General features: G+C 59.0%; 2 protein-coding genes across 6 annotated transcripts in view; one reads left to right on the top strand and one right to left on the bottom strand.

Moving 5' to 3' along the window:
- Positions 1-2,873, bottom strand: part of CCDC12 (coiled-coil domain containing 12) — a 56,237-nt gene extending 53,364 nt beyond the window's left edge. Inside the window, exon 1 of one of the 2 annotated variants that reach the window (XR_015726686.1) lies at positions 2,709-2,873. Coding sequence is in view for 1 of the 2 variants with exons in the window: in XM_045778860.2 (XP_045634816.1) it covers positions 2,709-2,804 (96 nt within the window). In the remaining variant the exon portion in view is untranslated. The remainder of the gene's footprint in view (positions 1-2,708) is intronic. The other variant, XM_045778860.2, reaches the window with a different exon arrangement.
- Positions 2,874-5,020: 2,147 nt separating this feature from the next.
- NBEAL2 (neurobeachin like 2) overlaps positions 5,021-15,398 on the top strand; it is a 29,447-nt gene continuing 19,069 nt past the window's right edge. For 2 of the 4 annotated variants that reach the window (XM_087867096.1, XM_045778858.2), the window contains exons 1-6: positions 5,021-5,290; positions 13,387-13,475; positions 13,559-13,687; positions 13,791-13,872; positions 13,965-14,092; positions 14,273-14,355. In XM_087867096.1, the coding sequence (XP_087723222.1) occupies positions 5,240-5,290; positions 13,387-13,475; positions 13,559-13,687; positions 13,791-13,872; positions 13,965-14,092; positions 14,273-14,355 (562 nt within the window). In that variant the 5' untranslated portion in view covers positions 5,021-5,239. Of the gene's footprint in view, positions 5,291-12,615; positions 12,793-13,386; positions 13,476-13,558; positions 13,688-13,790; positions 13,873-13,964; positions 14,093-14,272; positions 14,356-15,398 lie in introns of those variants that run through there. The other 2 variants (XM_087867094.1, XM_087867095.1) reach the window with 2 other exon arrangements.

Here is a 15,398-nt window from a genome sequence, read left to right as displayed (position 1 = left end):
TCTCATATCTGATAGGGGGTTAATATCCAGAATATATTAGGAACGCCCACAACTCAACAACAACAAAAGTCAATTAAAAAATGGGCGAACGGGCACCTGGGTGGCTCAGTCGGTTAAGCGTTGGACTCTCGGTTTCGGCACAGATCACGCTCTCATGGGTTGTGGCTCCATGCTCAGTGGGGAACCCACTTGAAGACTCTCTCCCTCTGTCCCTCCCCCGCACCTTTTGTGTGTGTTCGGATGAGCGCGAACTCTGTCTCCCCCAAATAAATAAATCTTTAAAAAAAAAAAACGGGCAAAGGACCTGAATGGACATTTCTCCGAAGAAGATATACAAATAGCCATAGGCACATGAGAAGATGCTCAACATCACTCCCTAATCACCATGGAAACACACATGAAAACTACGTGATACCATTTCACACCCAACAGAATGGCTATAATCAACAAAACAGAAAATAACAAGCGTTGACAAGGACGTGGAAAAACTGGAATATGGCCATGTCTACTGCTGCTGGAAATGTACAATGATGCAGCCGCTGTGGAAAACAGCATGGCAGTTCCTTCCAAGGTTAAACACAGAACTGCTAACATAATCCAAACATTCCATTTCTGGGTTCATACTCAAAAGAACTGAAAACAGAGACTCAGATATTTATACATTCATTACTGACAACAGCCAAAAGTTAGAAGCAACCCAAAATGAATGGATAAAATGTGGTATAGTACAAAGGAGTATTATCCAGCTTTAAAAAGGAATGAAATTTCACATACGCTACAACATCAATAAGCCTCAAAAATGTTATGCTGAGCAAAATAAGCCAAAGAAACTCAAATACTGTGTGATTCTACTTATGTAAGATACCCAAAGTAATCAAATAGAATAGTGGTTTAAGGGCTAGGGTGGGAGGGTAATGGGGAGTTACTGTTTAATGGGGACAGAGTTTACATTTGGGATGATGAAAAAGCTCTGGCCATAGTGGTATAGTTATATAACATTATTTCAAATGGTAAACTGTATGTTACATGTATTCTGCCACAATAACAAAAAATTGAGAAAACAACAACAACAACATCAGGCCATATTTTCAGCCCATTGAGAGAATCCCTCTTTAAAGACAGTTCTCCTGGGGCGCCTGGGTGGCGCAGTCGTTAAGCCTCTGCCTTCGGCTCAGGGCGTGCTCCCGGCGTTCTGGGATCGAGTCCCACATCAGGCTCCTCCACTAGGAGCCTGCTTCTTCCTCTCCCACTCCCCCTGCTTGTGTTCCCTCTCTCGCTGGCTGTCTCTCACTGTCAAATAAATAAATAAAATCTTTAAAAAATAAAATAAAAAAAAATAAAGACAGTTCTCCTGACGGCCTGGGCAACCTTCCCGAGGCAACGGGCCCTGAGGATGCTATGCTGTCCTTTGTATTCTGACCGTAAGCCCAGTCCCAGTAATCTGGGCCCCAAATTCAAGCCAACAGCACAGGCTGGCTAGCCACCGAAAAGCTGAGGTTTGAGATTCTCTAGGCCTGGCAGTTTTCAAGTAGAACCGTCTGACAGGGCCAACAAGCTGCCAACAAAAGCAGAAGCCAATCTGGCTAGCTTTCACTCTCTATTACTTCCTCTTTCACTTTCCCACAGGAGGGCCATGCACAAAGGAAACAGGGGCCAGACTGACCAGCCTGACTCTTTAAAGTTCAAAAGTTGAGTCCCTGTTTCCCCTTATCCATCGAAGGTCGAGATATTTACTAGCCTTTATAGTTTGTAGAATTAGTAGTTTTTGCTCATCCAACAACAGCAGAACTCACAAGCTCCACCCTCTGTGGTCCCTAGTGCTTTTCACAGATGACCGTCAGATCTCAAAACAACCCAGTGAGAATTAATACAGAGGGGTTGTTATCCTCCACTGCAGACATGAAGAAACAGGTTCAAGGAGATGAAGCAGTTTGTCCCAAGTCCCACAGCCCCAAATGACAGGGACAGGGCTTGCACACAGGTAATGAACTTCAGAGTTCTCCTTCCTCTTGATTACTCGGACAGATCAACGAGGTGGAAATGGAATCGAACCATTTTGGTGTCAAACAAAAGCAAGGAAGATGCTTCCAAGTTTGGTAACTAATAGGACTAGGAAGTCCATCCCCAGAGAAGTAGCCTGGGAAGAACTAAGCGCCCTCCTCTTTCCCTGAGGTGCACCCTGACCTAGAAATGGGTCTTCTTTTTTGGACTTCTGTACTCAACGATTGCAGCTGGGAGCCCAGAGCACCGTCCCATACTGCCCTGCCGAAGGCGCGCTGGAGGACAGGGGACGGTCTGCTAGATCCACTGAATTTCACCAGGCTGGAAGGCCGGCTGGGTCATGGGGAAACGGGGTGAATCAGGGCGCTCACACGCGAAAAAATCATGCCTAATCTAACGAGCATCCCAACCTTAGAAGTCGCCCTGGAGACGCACAAAGGAAACACCAGATAGTAGCCAAAAGGCTGGTAGCGCGCAGACCACGGCCCTCCCCAACCCGCGCATGCGCGGCGACGGCCCTAGCGCCAAAAGAGTCCCCGCCAGCGAGCACACTTGGTGGGCGGGCTCCGACTCCTCGCGCAGGCGCCACCCGCGCGCATGCGCGTCCTCAGCAGCTGCCTTTTCCTACTAGTCGCATGTCCTCTCGTCCCTGCTCTGGATCCGAACACTGGCTACCTCAGCCACGGTCCTCACTCTGCATTCCTCACCTTGCGTCCGGTTTTTTCCCGTAGGGCTTTCAACCGTTCCTTTCGCCGCAACGCCTCTTCCTCTAGCCGGCCCACACCAGCCGCAGTAGCCGCCATGTTGCCCACCCTCCTCTTCTTTAGTACTGCATCGCGCAGGCCCAGGGAGTAGATGAATCTCTGGCGGCCAATCCAGGGACGAGAACGGGAGAACGGGAAGTCCTGAAAGCCAATCAATACTGAGTTGCTATAGGAGGGCCCGCCCAACCTTTCCCCGCGCCTCGCCTCGCCTGTTCGGGGAGGGCACGGCAAAAGAAAGACCGTAAGGCTCGATTGGTCCAAGGCCAATCAGTGAGAAAGCGGCAAGTGGAATCAGACCTGAGTGAAGGAGGATGGAGCGCGTCGATCGCTCTGACTTCGCCAAGCAAGCGCCAACCACAGCTCACTCCCTACCCGCCTCTTGGAATGCGCTTGACCCACCTTTGTCCCCTTGTCCTGATTCTTCAAGGCCCGAATGCCTTCCAGAAGTCTTCCCTGACCCTCCACTCCGATCCCAGTTTAATAAAAGATCTGCCTCTTCCTTCCTCTACAGGTATCAGTGACTCCCTGGATGCACTTGTCCCTAGGCCCTTCTGTGTCCACTCTCAGGTCAGATGAAGCCTGTGCGGTGCAGGGGTGGCTGGATGGCCATTTCCTCCAGGCTCATGGATGATCCCCTCCCACCTCCAAGCCCCGAAGCAGCAGAGTACTCAGGGTCAGACTACCTAAGCTGGAGAAGAACCCCGAAAGTGGGTCCAGTGGGTAGCTTAGTTCCTGAGAAACACTGAGAGTTGATTTGGCCTTGACTGCAACAGGTGGCCAAGACCTACACTGCTCCCCAGCAGGAGCTGCCAGGGTCTTCTCTCCTGCATTAACCAGCATGCCCCGATAACCAGGGGCTGAAGTAAAGATCTTCTGACAGGATGTCAAGGTCCCCAAAGCCACACAGAGGCCATGCCTCCCTCCCCCCAACGCATACCATGACTTGTCTCTCAGCAAAGCTGTTTCCTGCTTGGGGCCTCCCTTCCCAGGCTGGCAGCAGGTGGATGCCCACTCCTCCCACTTCCCTTCAGAGGCCCCTGCGCCACAAGACCTCTGTCCAGGCCCTCCAAAACGACCCTCTTGACCTCACTAACCCTGGCCTTTCAGTGCCCTGTTCCCCCACATCCAGAGTGGCGACTTGCTAGAAGCTGTACGAGGATCACAGGTGGTACCTGGTACACAGGTAGGAGGTGCTCAGGAAATGTCAGTTCAGAGGTAGGATGGACAGGGCAGGAAAAAAGGCCAGAGAGGAGGGGCTGCCCAAGAAGAAGTCAGGAGGACGAAAAGGATGGGAATGGAGAGACTGTCTTCTCTTGGCCACTCAAGGTGTGGAGGACTCCAGACTCCAGTTCCTCTACCTCATAGTACCTTTCTGGGCTCCACAAACTTCTCCCCAGCTCCAACAAAGGCCCTGACCCCTGCCCAACACAAGGGGGGCCCCTCACGTCCCAGGCAGGCTGGTTGGGGGGGGCAGGGAGAGGTCCAGAGGTGATGGTGGCCATGGGCCAGCAAAGAGTCAGTCAGGCCTCCATGCCTGTCCACACTGTCCCCGGCTACCCAAGTGATTCTCATTTGCCCCATGTGGGCCTCAATTTCTCCATCCGTAAAACAGAGGCATGACACATCCTCTTGCCTTCAACCTCTTGAGGTTAAAGAAAACAAAAGATGTGAAGGCAAGTGCTGGGCCCTAGAGTGGAGGACGCCCCTACTGGAGCATCTAGGAGGCTTCTTGGAAGAGAGGACCCGTGAGGATTGACTAAATCTCCCAGGGATCTGCAGGACAGACGAAGGGCACCGCTCTCTGATGTCCCCAATCCCGCTCCACAAACAATAGGAGCAAAAAACATGGCACGTCGGTCTCCCCATTAAAGCGCTTAGAACAGGACCAGGCACGTGGTTAACTCTACAAGTGGCTGGCTGGTTGTTGTTGAAGGACTCTGGCCATCTGAACGCGGCCCGCAGCCCCTGCCCCCCTACCCGGCGACGGAGACCCCATCCTTGCACGAAGGGTGGCAATTCCAGCCAGGCGCACTGTGCGGCGGGCGAGTCTGGGATACCTGACCCCGACCCGCGACCCTCGCGCGGGAGGCTCAGATTGGCCCTTCCCGAGGCACTGTAAGGGGCGCGGATCGCTGAGGGCGGGACTGCGGGGCGCCCTCCCGGGCCGCTCTGACCTCAAGCTCCTCCTCCCTCCGGCCTCCCCGCCCTTTGCACGGTCCCGGGAGAGGCGGGGCGGTGGTAGCGGCAGCTAAGTGCAGGAAGCCGGGCGGCGGCCGGCCGCGAGGAGGAGGAGCGTGCAGACTTGGGTGGCTCAGCGCGGCGGGGGCCAGTACTACTTCCCAGAGTAGTACCGCGCCGCTCCGCCCCGGAGTGACGCCCTCCGCCCATGGGCCTGGCCGAGGGCAACCGGCGGGCGGCGCGGAGGAGGCGGCGGAGGCAGGTGGCGCGCAGCAGGGCCGGAGCCGGGCCGGGACATGGCCGCCTCGGAGCGGCTGTACGAGCTGTGGCTGCTCTACTACGCTCAGGTGAGCCCGCCCCGCGCCGCTCCCGCTGTGCCCCCAGCTCCGCGCGCCCCGCGCCCGCTGCACCTGCGCCCCGCGTTCTCGGGGCCGCGTAGTTGAGCGCGCGCGGCGGGCGGACTCGGGCTCCGCACACACGTGTGCGCCGCCCCCGGCCCGCCGGTGCCTCCGGCACTTATACCTGGGAGCTGACCCCAGCGAGCGTGCACCTCACAAGAGCCTCTTGGGTGGGGACCGCGGAACCTCGGTCGCGCCTGATGAGGAGAAGCGCCCGAATAGAGACGGCCGGACACCTCCCCTTTTACAGATGGAGAAACTGAGGCTCGGGAAATAAATGAGAGACTGTTGGGTTGGGAGGGACAGGAAGGCTTAGTTTGCATTTGGGCTTGACTCTCCGGTGGGCGCGGCCCTATTGGGTGGTCATGGCCGAAGGGTCTGAGTGGGCTGGGGGGTGGCGGCAGGCGGGGGTAGGGGGTGAAAGGTAGGGGGCGTCCTACTTAGGTCCGATTTGAGTCAGCTCAGACTGCGCCCCGTCAGTGCGCTGGCAGTGATGAGCTCCTCCCTGACCCTGATCCGAGGAGGCCCCCACCCCACCCCTGGGTGGACCTGGGGGTCCAGCCAGAAGAAAGATTTGCCTTGGATGCCGAGGGAGAGGATAGGAGAGGCAAACTAGAAGGATGTTTGAAAGGGACGGAGGGAGGCCCTTTCCTCCTGAGCTCCCTGTCCTGTCTCAGAGACGACCTCATGCAGCCTCAGAAGGTGAAGGGAGTGACTCTGACCCAGGTGTCCTGTCAGAGCTGAGAACCTGGCGTCCCCCAAACTCTGTCTCACCCACATAGGCTCCCACTTTCCTTCTGCTTTCACAGCAGGGAGGGATCCCCGGGTACCGCCCCCCCTCCTCTTCACCTAGCTTCAGCCTCCCTCCCTGCACCTGCCTGGCATCATGCTCCTGGCTCAGGTGTGCCCTGGGCACAATGGACTATTGTGTGCCCCTGATCTTGTCACTAGGGGGAAGTTCATGACCAGATCAGCTGGCCCTCTGTGAAGAGGCTGGCTGACTGTCTGCTAGGACTGCAGGCTGGATCTGGGGCCCTAGGGACCTGTAATCCAGGCCGTAAGGACCGCGACATCTTGAGTCCACTTCGGTGGTGAGAGGTCCAGGCCGTTGACAGGAGGCAGCGCGTGTAGAGTCCTTCCTTGGTGTGACCCAAGGCAAGCTCTTTACACCTCTGGGTCTCTACTTCTCGTCTGTAAATTTGGCCCAGACCTGACCTCAGGGTGCCTAGACTCTGCAGGGGGGTAGCCCATCTGCCTTGTCTGGGCCAGAGAAAGCTCCTGCTTCCCTGGCCCCACTGGGTCCCCTCACCCAGGCCTGTCTGTCTACATCTCCAAGGGTTGGTCCTTGTGAAGGGAAAAGATTCAGAAGGAAACCTGTCCCTGGGCCTCATGCCTCTGATTGCCCTGATGGCTGTGGGCAGATTCTTGGTCCTCAGTTTCTTCACCTGTGGCCAGGTGAAGGGGGGCTTGCACCAGGTAGTGAGTCTGAGGGATGTTAATGTTCATGCTGCTGGGGGAAGGTTGTCTAGGTCAGGCTCCTGGGACGGGCCCTCCAGCGTGGCGTGGTTGCCTCCTGCTGCCCCTTCCAGCTGAGCTCTGCAAATGCTCGACCTCCCCCCATTCCCTCAGGAGGGGTTTAGCCCTCATTTCAGCTGAGCTCCCTCTCCCCCTCCAGCTCCTCACCTCACCAGCGCAGGTCTGGGGCACGGGCTGGCTGGTTGGAGCCCCAGAAGCCTGGGCAGTCAGGGGGCGGCCTAGGGCCTGGCAAACAAATCCAGGATGTGAGTATGAACCGGAAGCTTCGGCCAACCTCCCCACACTGCCTTCCTGCCCACTTGGTCCTGCTGCTGCTCCCGGAACAGGTCCCCACCCCTCTATGCTGGGCTCCCAGGGAGTGGTGGCTATGCTACTTTGAGCCCTGCTAGAGACCTATATTATGTGCGTGCCTGGGCGAAGGAGGAAGATAAGGGAAGACGTTGAACTGATAGAGGGTGTCAAGAGACCCCGAGAGCCAGCCACCCAGTCAGAAGTTTCTCCCAACAACCGCGCCCCTCCCCTCAGCTGAGAGAGCTGACATCAGCTGGCAAACCTGTTTTCCCAGTTGTGGGTCTAGGCCCGCCCATGGGAGCACCCCCTTTCTGCCCTTCCATTCTCCTTACAGACCCCAGGTTCAGACCCGCCCGCCCCCCTCCCTCTGTGGGCCCTGGTCAGCTGGGGGCCACAAATGGGGAAGGTGGCTACAGGTGGCTTCCGAGGGAGGAAGGAGGGCCAGAGTGCCGCTGGACATCACTTAGTCTGAGCCCCTCGGGACCCTGCCAGGGAAACCAAGGCAGGGTCATACCAAGGCCACAGGACACGCTTGGGGTAGAGTCCATCAGAGCTCCAACCCAGTCTTCCAACTGTGTTCCTTTGCGCAGGAAATGTCTAGTCCTATGGACAGGAAGCCTCTGGGGGGGGTCTGCACCCTGGGATGGCCCAGCTGTCTCCTCTGCGTGGAGCCCTCTCCCTCCCATGTGAGGGGGCTTCGTCTCCTGTCCCCCTGACCAAGCTGGACCTCAGCTCAGGGAGGCCCCATTTTCACCCTCACTGTGCTCGCTGCTTGGAATTTTCCCCACACTTTGAGAGGCGCCTTGGGTATCAGCTAAGTGGCTGGAGGCAGGAGACAGGCCCCATAGCAGTGACCGGTCGTGCCACAGGAGGCTGAGTTTGGACCTTGTGGGCGGAGGGGATAGGAAGCCCAGGAGCAAGCACCTGGAGAGGCCAGTTGTCAGGAGTGAGGGGGAGGCGTGGACGATGGGTGGGGCTCCGGCAGGGAGGGCATGGAGGAGGGCAAGGATAGGAGGACTGGGAACAGCACCAGCATGCAGCAGGCTGGCCTTTGGGCAGCATGTCAAAGTTATGCAAAATAACATACAAATGAGCAGGCCCTCTTTGGGCTGGGGCAAAGTGTTCCTCAACAGCTCCCCCCCCCCCAGTGAAAGGGAGTGCTGGGGGGCCTGACATTTGGGGCACTCAAGTCCACAAAGGTCAGAACAGGACAGATGTTCAGGTTCCAGGCGGGGCGCCTAGGCTAAACTCTTCCGTTATGCCATCGAGGACTCAGGGTACCAGGGAGGTCAGATCAGAGCTGGAGTCGACCTTGCTCTGCCCATGCTTCCCTGGTCCCTCACCCTGACTGATGAGCTCTGTTGCCTCATGGAAACCCGGTCAGGCCCTCTGCTCCCTCTGGGACCTTAGCTGGGTCATATGCCTCCCTGTGCCTCAGTTTACCCTCTTAAAATGGGGAAAAGGAAGGCAGAATAGCCTCCTTAGTGCTTGTACCTCAGAGGAGCAACTGGGGGTTTCCTCTTCCCTGCCTTTATTACCAAGGCAACTGAAGGGGGCAGGACTGAGGTGATGGGGAGAATAGCACAGAGCCCAGGCTTGGGGGGAGGGGCTGGTAATCCCTGAAGTTGTTATGGCAACTGGGGAACTGATGTGGAAGTGTGGGGTCCCCATGGAAACAGGGTCGGTTACTATGGGGACCCTGGAAGGAAATTCTTGGTTTCCATAGTGATAGGACAAGGGGAAGGTTAAGCCCTGGGGGGCATTATGGAGACCAGAAGGTCCCCCCCTTGCAAGACCCCGTCCCCAGGTAAGGGGGAGAGACTGGCCCAGTCACCTGGGCACTTGCACTGCACTGCCTCAGTTGCCCTTGCCTCTGGCAAAGTGTCCATCTTCCTGCTTCCTTCTTTGACTTGAGGTCCTCCAAGTCTGACCTCCAGGCACCCTGGTGTAGCCAGAAGCCACCTTTGGCTTGACATTGTCATCCCCCTCCTGATGCTGAGTGGGGAGACCCCCAGGCCTGAAAGAGGTTATCCTGATCAGACCCCACCCCACCCTGTCCCATTTCTGCTTGCCTGTCCCAGGAAAGGGGGTGTTCACTACAACCTAGGCAATTCTGACTAGGTGGGGTCACCCCCTTTGCAGCTACAGTCTTCTCTCCTTACCCTGCTGCTAGCTCTAACCTGGGGACCACCAACACCATTCCACCTGCCTGGGACAGCCACCCATGAGACCTTGACTCTGCCAGTGAACCGAGGTCTGCTACTCATTGGTCACTCATGGAAGTGGGTGGGGAGAACGTTTGTGTTCCCGTAGAATGCCAGGGGCTTGGGAAGGCAGAGCCCCTGGTTTGGAGAGGGAGCTCCCACTCACCTTCTCTCATGCTGGGGAGAGGGTTGTGGTCGGAGGGGCTTTACCTGTGAAGCAGGTATGGAGGGATGGATTTCAAGGGGCAGCTAAAGCGTGAAGAGGTTAATGGTAAGTAACAAGTTACTAAGTCTGGGAACCGGGGCTGGACTCCAGAACCCGTGCCCTCAACCCCTGGTTCGATTTGGCAGCCCTGACCTCTGAGGCAGCAGACAGGGCTAGGTCTCCAGAAAGGTGCCGGCTCTGGGGAGCATTTGGGCAGAGGAAGCACGGAGGGCTAAGCGTTTGCAGACCTGCGGGTGTGGGGACAGCGAGGAATGCCTTTGGGCTGCGCCATCCGGAGGGTAGGGGGTGCTGGCTGAGATGCCAGGGGAGGCTGGAACTTGTCCTAGAGCTTGTGCTGGGGTGGGTGACCGGCTGAGCAGACAGTGGTGGCGATGCGTGTGGACTGGAGGCGCACCGGATGCCAGATGGTGGTTAAGGAATTTTTGTGTATTGCGCCAGTATGAGCTCCGAAAGGAGGTGACGGGGTGGGATCGGGGTTTGAAGCAAGGTCTGGGTGTCCCCTCAGGTCAAGCCAGGGCTGGTGTCAGGCCTGGGGCAGGGCAAGCAGGTGGAGGAGCACACGATATCCAGCAGCTCGGTCGTCCCTGTCCCCTGGCAGACAGCCCCCCACCACCATGCCACCACGATGCCACAGCCGCCCGCCCTCAGCCCTCCTGGGGTCCCTCGGAGTTCTGGGGAAGTGGCAGTTCCATGCCCGCCCAGGGACTGTTTGGGCCTAACTAGCCCTTGGGGGCTCCCCACCCCCAGCACTGAGGGCCCTCAAGGCTGGTGGGGCGTAGACTGGGGCCCCTGCAGACGTGATCATGAGACCACCTCCTCCCGGGGTCACTGACCTCCCCCCCTCCCCATGGCTTGCTCCCTGGCAGCGGCCACAGGGCCTCAGTACCTCTTACAGCTGAGCCCCAGGGCCTGAGGAGGAGTGTGGCTGCTCCTGACCTGCCTTCATGGGAGGGGTGGTGTTGGGACCCTGGCCCGTTCAAATTAGGGACTGGGCTGGCCCTGTCTGACATTCTTGCGCTGAGCTGGAAAGGGAGGGAGGAGCTAGTCGAGGCCTCTTGGAGGAGTGTGGGAAGCCCAGGCATGGCAGCCTCCTCTTCCAGTTCCAGTTCTAGACCGCATGGCATTCAGCACTGCCACCACCCTACCTGTGAGTCCCGACCCCTGCAGGGACTCCCATATCCCCCAGCACTGCAGCCTCAGGCCATGGGGCCCAGGTCAGAGGCGGGACAGGCAGATAGCTCTCTCCCTCCCCAGTGCTATGCTTTAGAGACCCCGCATGCTCTTCCAGAGCCGGAAAGGCTACCTTGACGGCTGAAGCCCTGAACCCAGCCCAGCCCAGACCTGCTGGACAGGCCGTGGGTGTGGTTCTAGGGACAGAAAGCCAGGGTGTGCAGAGTTTGAGGGGTCCACCCGAGTTCTGGGAGGGTCAGTCCAGGTGATGGCCATGAAGAGACTGGCGGGCTCCTGCTTAAGGACCAAAAGCCCAAGTCACAGACGGCAGTGGGGCAGAGGATGGACAGAGGCTGGGACCAGAGGTTGTGGCTCAGACGGAGAGGGGCGGAGAGGCCAGAGAAGCAGTGGTGATTGGACTAGGGGCCTGGAATGCCAGGCTCAGGTGAGCCCTTATCCTCAGGCCAGGGTGGGGGGACATGGTCAAATTGGGGCCAGGTGCTCAGCAGAACGACAGTGGGCAAAAGGGACCCACATCTTAGGTGAGAGATGTCTGTGGCTTGACTGAGGGTGGTTTGTGGGGAGAAGGGGGTATGGTTTTGGGTCAGTTTTGAATAGACCGGCATCCGTGGGGTCACTGAGGCAGAGGCCACATGGTCAGCTCAGACCGGCCGGCCAGCAACCATGAGTGGCCCAGGCCTAAAACAAAGGTCTGGCTTCCGGTATCCTCAGAGGAACAGCTGACGGGGTTGTAGTGGGCAGGGCATCCTCTCTAGAGCCCCCCTTTCCCCCATATGCAATGGGAATATTCCGAAGAAGTGGTCTAGGAGCCCTGGCCTGTTCTGGTGTTTCAGGGTTGGGCACTTTGGGGTCCTTGCTGATTGGTGGAGAGGAGGGGCGGGGACAGAAGTAGGTGAGCGGGGAGGCGGCCAGGGGCAGAGGGTGGAGAGATCACCAAAGGTACCTGACAGACAAAAAGTCACGGTGGCCCCAGCCCCTCCTCCCTCAGTTGCCTAGGCCTCAGATCTGTGACAAGTGCACAGGGAAGGTGCCCAGCCACAGGGTGAGGGCTGCTCTGCCTAGGTTTCTTGTGGACCTGGCCCAGTCTGCTGGGGTCTGGCTCCTTCCCTGGGGCCCATTCAGTCCCTAACCTGTGGTCAGGAGCCTACAGGCAGCAGAAATGAGCCAACCACCCAAGGTAATTCTGGAAGTCCTTGAGTTGAGGTCCGCAGCACTGGGGACACAGCACCTATGATGTGTCCCTTGCCCCTTCAGCCTTCTCCAGTCTGGTGCCTGCCCTACCCATCTGCGCCTGGGAGAGAAATGTGCTTTCTGGGCTCAGCTGGTTTGGGGGAAGCTGCAGACGAGGCCAAGCACTTAGGGAAGGAGGGCGGGATGGGAGGAAGAGCTCCAGGCCAGCACCTACTCTGTGCCCTGGGAGGGGCTTAGAGGTTCGAGCAGACTGGGGCTAGGCTAGGACCTACTCAGCTGTGTCCCTGGAGTAGAGACCAGGAGGGCCGGGCAGGGAGGCCAGGACACAGGGGAGGAGGCCAGGGCAAAGGTGTGACTGAGTCCCCCACATCCACATCGTTTCCTAGGCCTGAGGCGTTGGACCCAGGTCAGGGAGCAGTGGGTGCCTTGAATGAAGGGCCCTATAGCAGCAGGGGTGAGAACCTGTCCCTAGACTCCCAAGTCCTGACCTCATGCCAGAAAAAGGAGTATCGGGTCCACAAGCCCCTCCCAGGGCAGTGTGACCTCGCCCCTGTGCACTCTAGGCCTCGCCCCGGTGCTGGGCCGGGTCCCTCACACCCTTTCTTGCGGGGCCCTGGGTGCCCCGGGGGGGCCCCCCCACATCCCTGCGGTCTGCCGGGAGGAAGCGGCCCCCCTCCCCCACCGTGACTCTGCGCTTCCTGCCCTGGCGGGGCGGGAGGGGACGTTTCCCGTTCACACCAAAGTGTCCCTGGCGGCAGGCTCAGCCGCTGCCCCTCTTGCCCATGGAACCAGCTTTGGGACCTGGGGTCCAGGTAACCAGCCAGGGCGGGCGTTAGATTCCCAGGGTGAGATAGGGCATTCTGCCTGTACGCGTGGGGAACGTGCGCGTGCATGGGTCTGCCTGGTCCATGGTGCGCAGGCAGCATGGGATCCATAGTCAGGGAAGGTCTCCTGGAGGTTGTGGCCTCTGAGCTGGGCGAAGCCAGCCCAAGGCTTTGGATCAGGGGTGGCTGGTGGGTGGCAGGCCTTCAGCCCCAGCACCAGTGTGGGCCATAGCCGCATCCCAGCAGTGTGCACACTTAAGCCCCTCCCCTGGCCATGTCAGGCTTGCCTGAGTCCCCAACGGTTAGGGAGGTAGGAGCAGAGACGAGGAGACTGGGAAAAGTAGATGGGGTCCTGGGAAAGTGGTCAATATGCAGGGCAGCCCTCTGATGCTGACCTTCAAACTTCCGGTCCTCCCTCCTCCCCTACCCATCCCTCACTCTCTCCACCTGCACTGCCCTGCCTCCAATCCCTGTCCATCCGACGACGTCCGCTTGTTGACTCTCCATGCGCTGCTGGCCTTCCCTCGTCCACGGCACCCGGTCTGCCGCCCACCGCTGTGGCCCCAACTTCTCCGCCTGCAGAAGGACCTGGGCTACCTGCAGCAGTGGCTGAAGGCCTTTGTGGGTGCCTACGAGAAAACCATCTCCCTGTCTTCCCTGGAGCCACGCAGGTGAGCCTGGGTGTACCTGGAGGGCGGGGACGGGGTGCGGAGACTGAGGGTCCTCCGCGCCCCAGCGACCCCCCTGTCTGCAGGCCGGAGGAGGCAGGCGCCGAGGTGCCGCTGCTGCCGCGGGCCACGCTGCATGTCCTGGCCGAGCAGCTGGACGCGGGGGACCTGGAGCAGGCCTTGCTGCTGCTCAAGCTCTTCATCGTTCTCTGCAGGTGGGTCCCCCTCGTGCTGTCCAAGGCGGGCGGGCGGCTCGGAACTGCAGGCCGGAGGAGGGGCTGGCATATTCCTGGGACCTCTCTCCCCATTCCCTCCCAGGAACCTGGAGAACGTAGAGGCAGGCTGGGGCCAGGTGCTGGCACCCCGGGTGCTGGCTTTGCTGACCCAGTTGACAGCAGAGGTGAGGTGGGCTCTACCCTGGGCGGGGAGGGGGGGTGTTAGGCGGTAGCCGGAGACCGGCTAACCCCCTCCGCCCTCTCCCCACGTCTTCAGCTGAAAGGAGCCCCAGCGTCGCAGGAGGGCCATGGGCTGCTGCTGCTGGAGAACGTGGCCCTGCACGCCCTGTTCCTCTGCGAGGGCCTCTTTGACCCCTACCAGACCTGGCGGCGCCAGCACAGTGGGTGAGAGCCAGCCCACCACGGAGGACCCGGAGGAGGAGGCTGGGGAGAGGACGGGGGGGGGGGGGGGGTGGAAGTGGGAGGGGGGGGCTCAGGCGTAGGCTGGTGTGGGAGGACGGCCAGGGAGGGGCGGAGTGCCCAGCCTCACCCGGGCCCCTGCCCATTCCCCACCTCCATCCCCAGGGAAGTCATCAGTTCCAAGGAGAAGAGCAAATACAAGTTCCCTCCAGCTGCTTTGCCCAGTGAATTCAGCGCCTTCTTCCGAGGTCAGGCCCCGCCCCTGCCCCTTAGGCCCCACCTGGCCCCACCCCCAAACCTGAGCCCCTTCCTGCAGTTCCCCATCCCAGAGGCCGGAGGGACGGGGCGCCCTTAGTGGTGGCTGCTAGCACGGCTGAGAGCACCACGGGGAAACCGAGGGGCCTCCAGAGGCGAGGGAGTTCAGGGGCAGAGAGGAGAGAAAGGGCAGGTCTGGGCGAAATGAGTAATTTCTCTTCTGGGCTGGAGTGAAGGTCTCCCATAATAAGGTGGGGGAGAGCAATTTCCCTTCCCTCTTCCCTCCCCCTCCTGGGTCTGGGAAACCACTTGGATCTCACTCTGATCTGGACCATCTTAAAACTGCCTGGTCCAATCCCTTTACCCCTGTGGGCTCCACCCCTCCTTTAGATAACGTCTACACCATGTACGCCATCTCAGCTCCCTGCTCCCACCTTCCTGGAGGAGCTGACCCCCAGGACATCTCTGGCCACCTCTGGCCTCTGGGGACCCTCTTCTCTCGGTCTCCTCTTTTCCTCTCATCAGAGGGAGGCTGGCCAGGACTTTAGAAGGGATGGGGCAGGATAGACCTGGACTGGGGCAGGCCAGGCTTGGAAAGGCAGTGGCCTGTTAGCACTGAAGGTGTCGAAGTGTCTCTGGGGTGCCCCATATCGCTGCAGGCCTGGGGTCTGGAGCAGGGGCAACAGCTCCAAAAGGGGAGATCCCCTCCCCCCCCAACCCTCCGGGAGCTCCTGCCTCCATTCTCCCACAATCAGAGCACTCTTCTGAGCACTCTTCTCAGAACAGACTGGATTTTGTTCCTGTTGCTGTCGACCCCTCGCTGGTGGCCTGGCATCTCAGGATCAGATCCTGCTCTTCCCACAGCCTTCCTTTCCAGCCCCACTTACCCTCTGCACCCTGTCCTCTCTGTCCCGAAATGCAACTAGGTGTTCCATGTCTTTCCCTCCTGTTTCCTCTCCCTTCCCAGGCCACCTGCATTCTCAGGCTTCAGCTCAAATGCCCTGTGCCCAAGGAGCTGTCCCACCCCATCCCACCT

Source organism: Ursus americanus, chromosome 14 (assembly GCF_024610735.1).
Source record: "Ursus americanus isolate L20-20 chromosome 14, mUrsAme1.1.p, whole genome shotgun sequence".
NCBI lineage: Eukaryota > Metazoa > Chordata > Mammalia > Carnivora > Ursidae > Ursus > Ursus americanus.
Note: the sequence above shows the minus strand (reverse complement) of the source record. Positions and strands in the feature narration are given on the sequence as shown.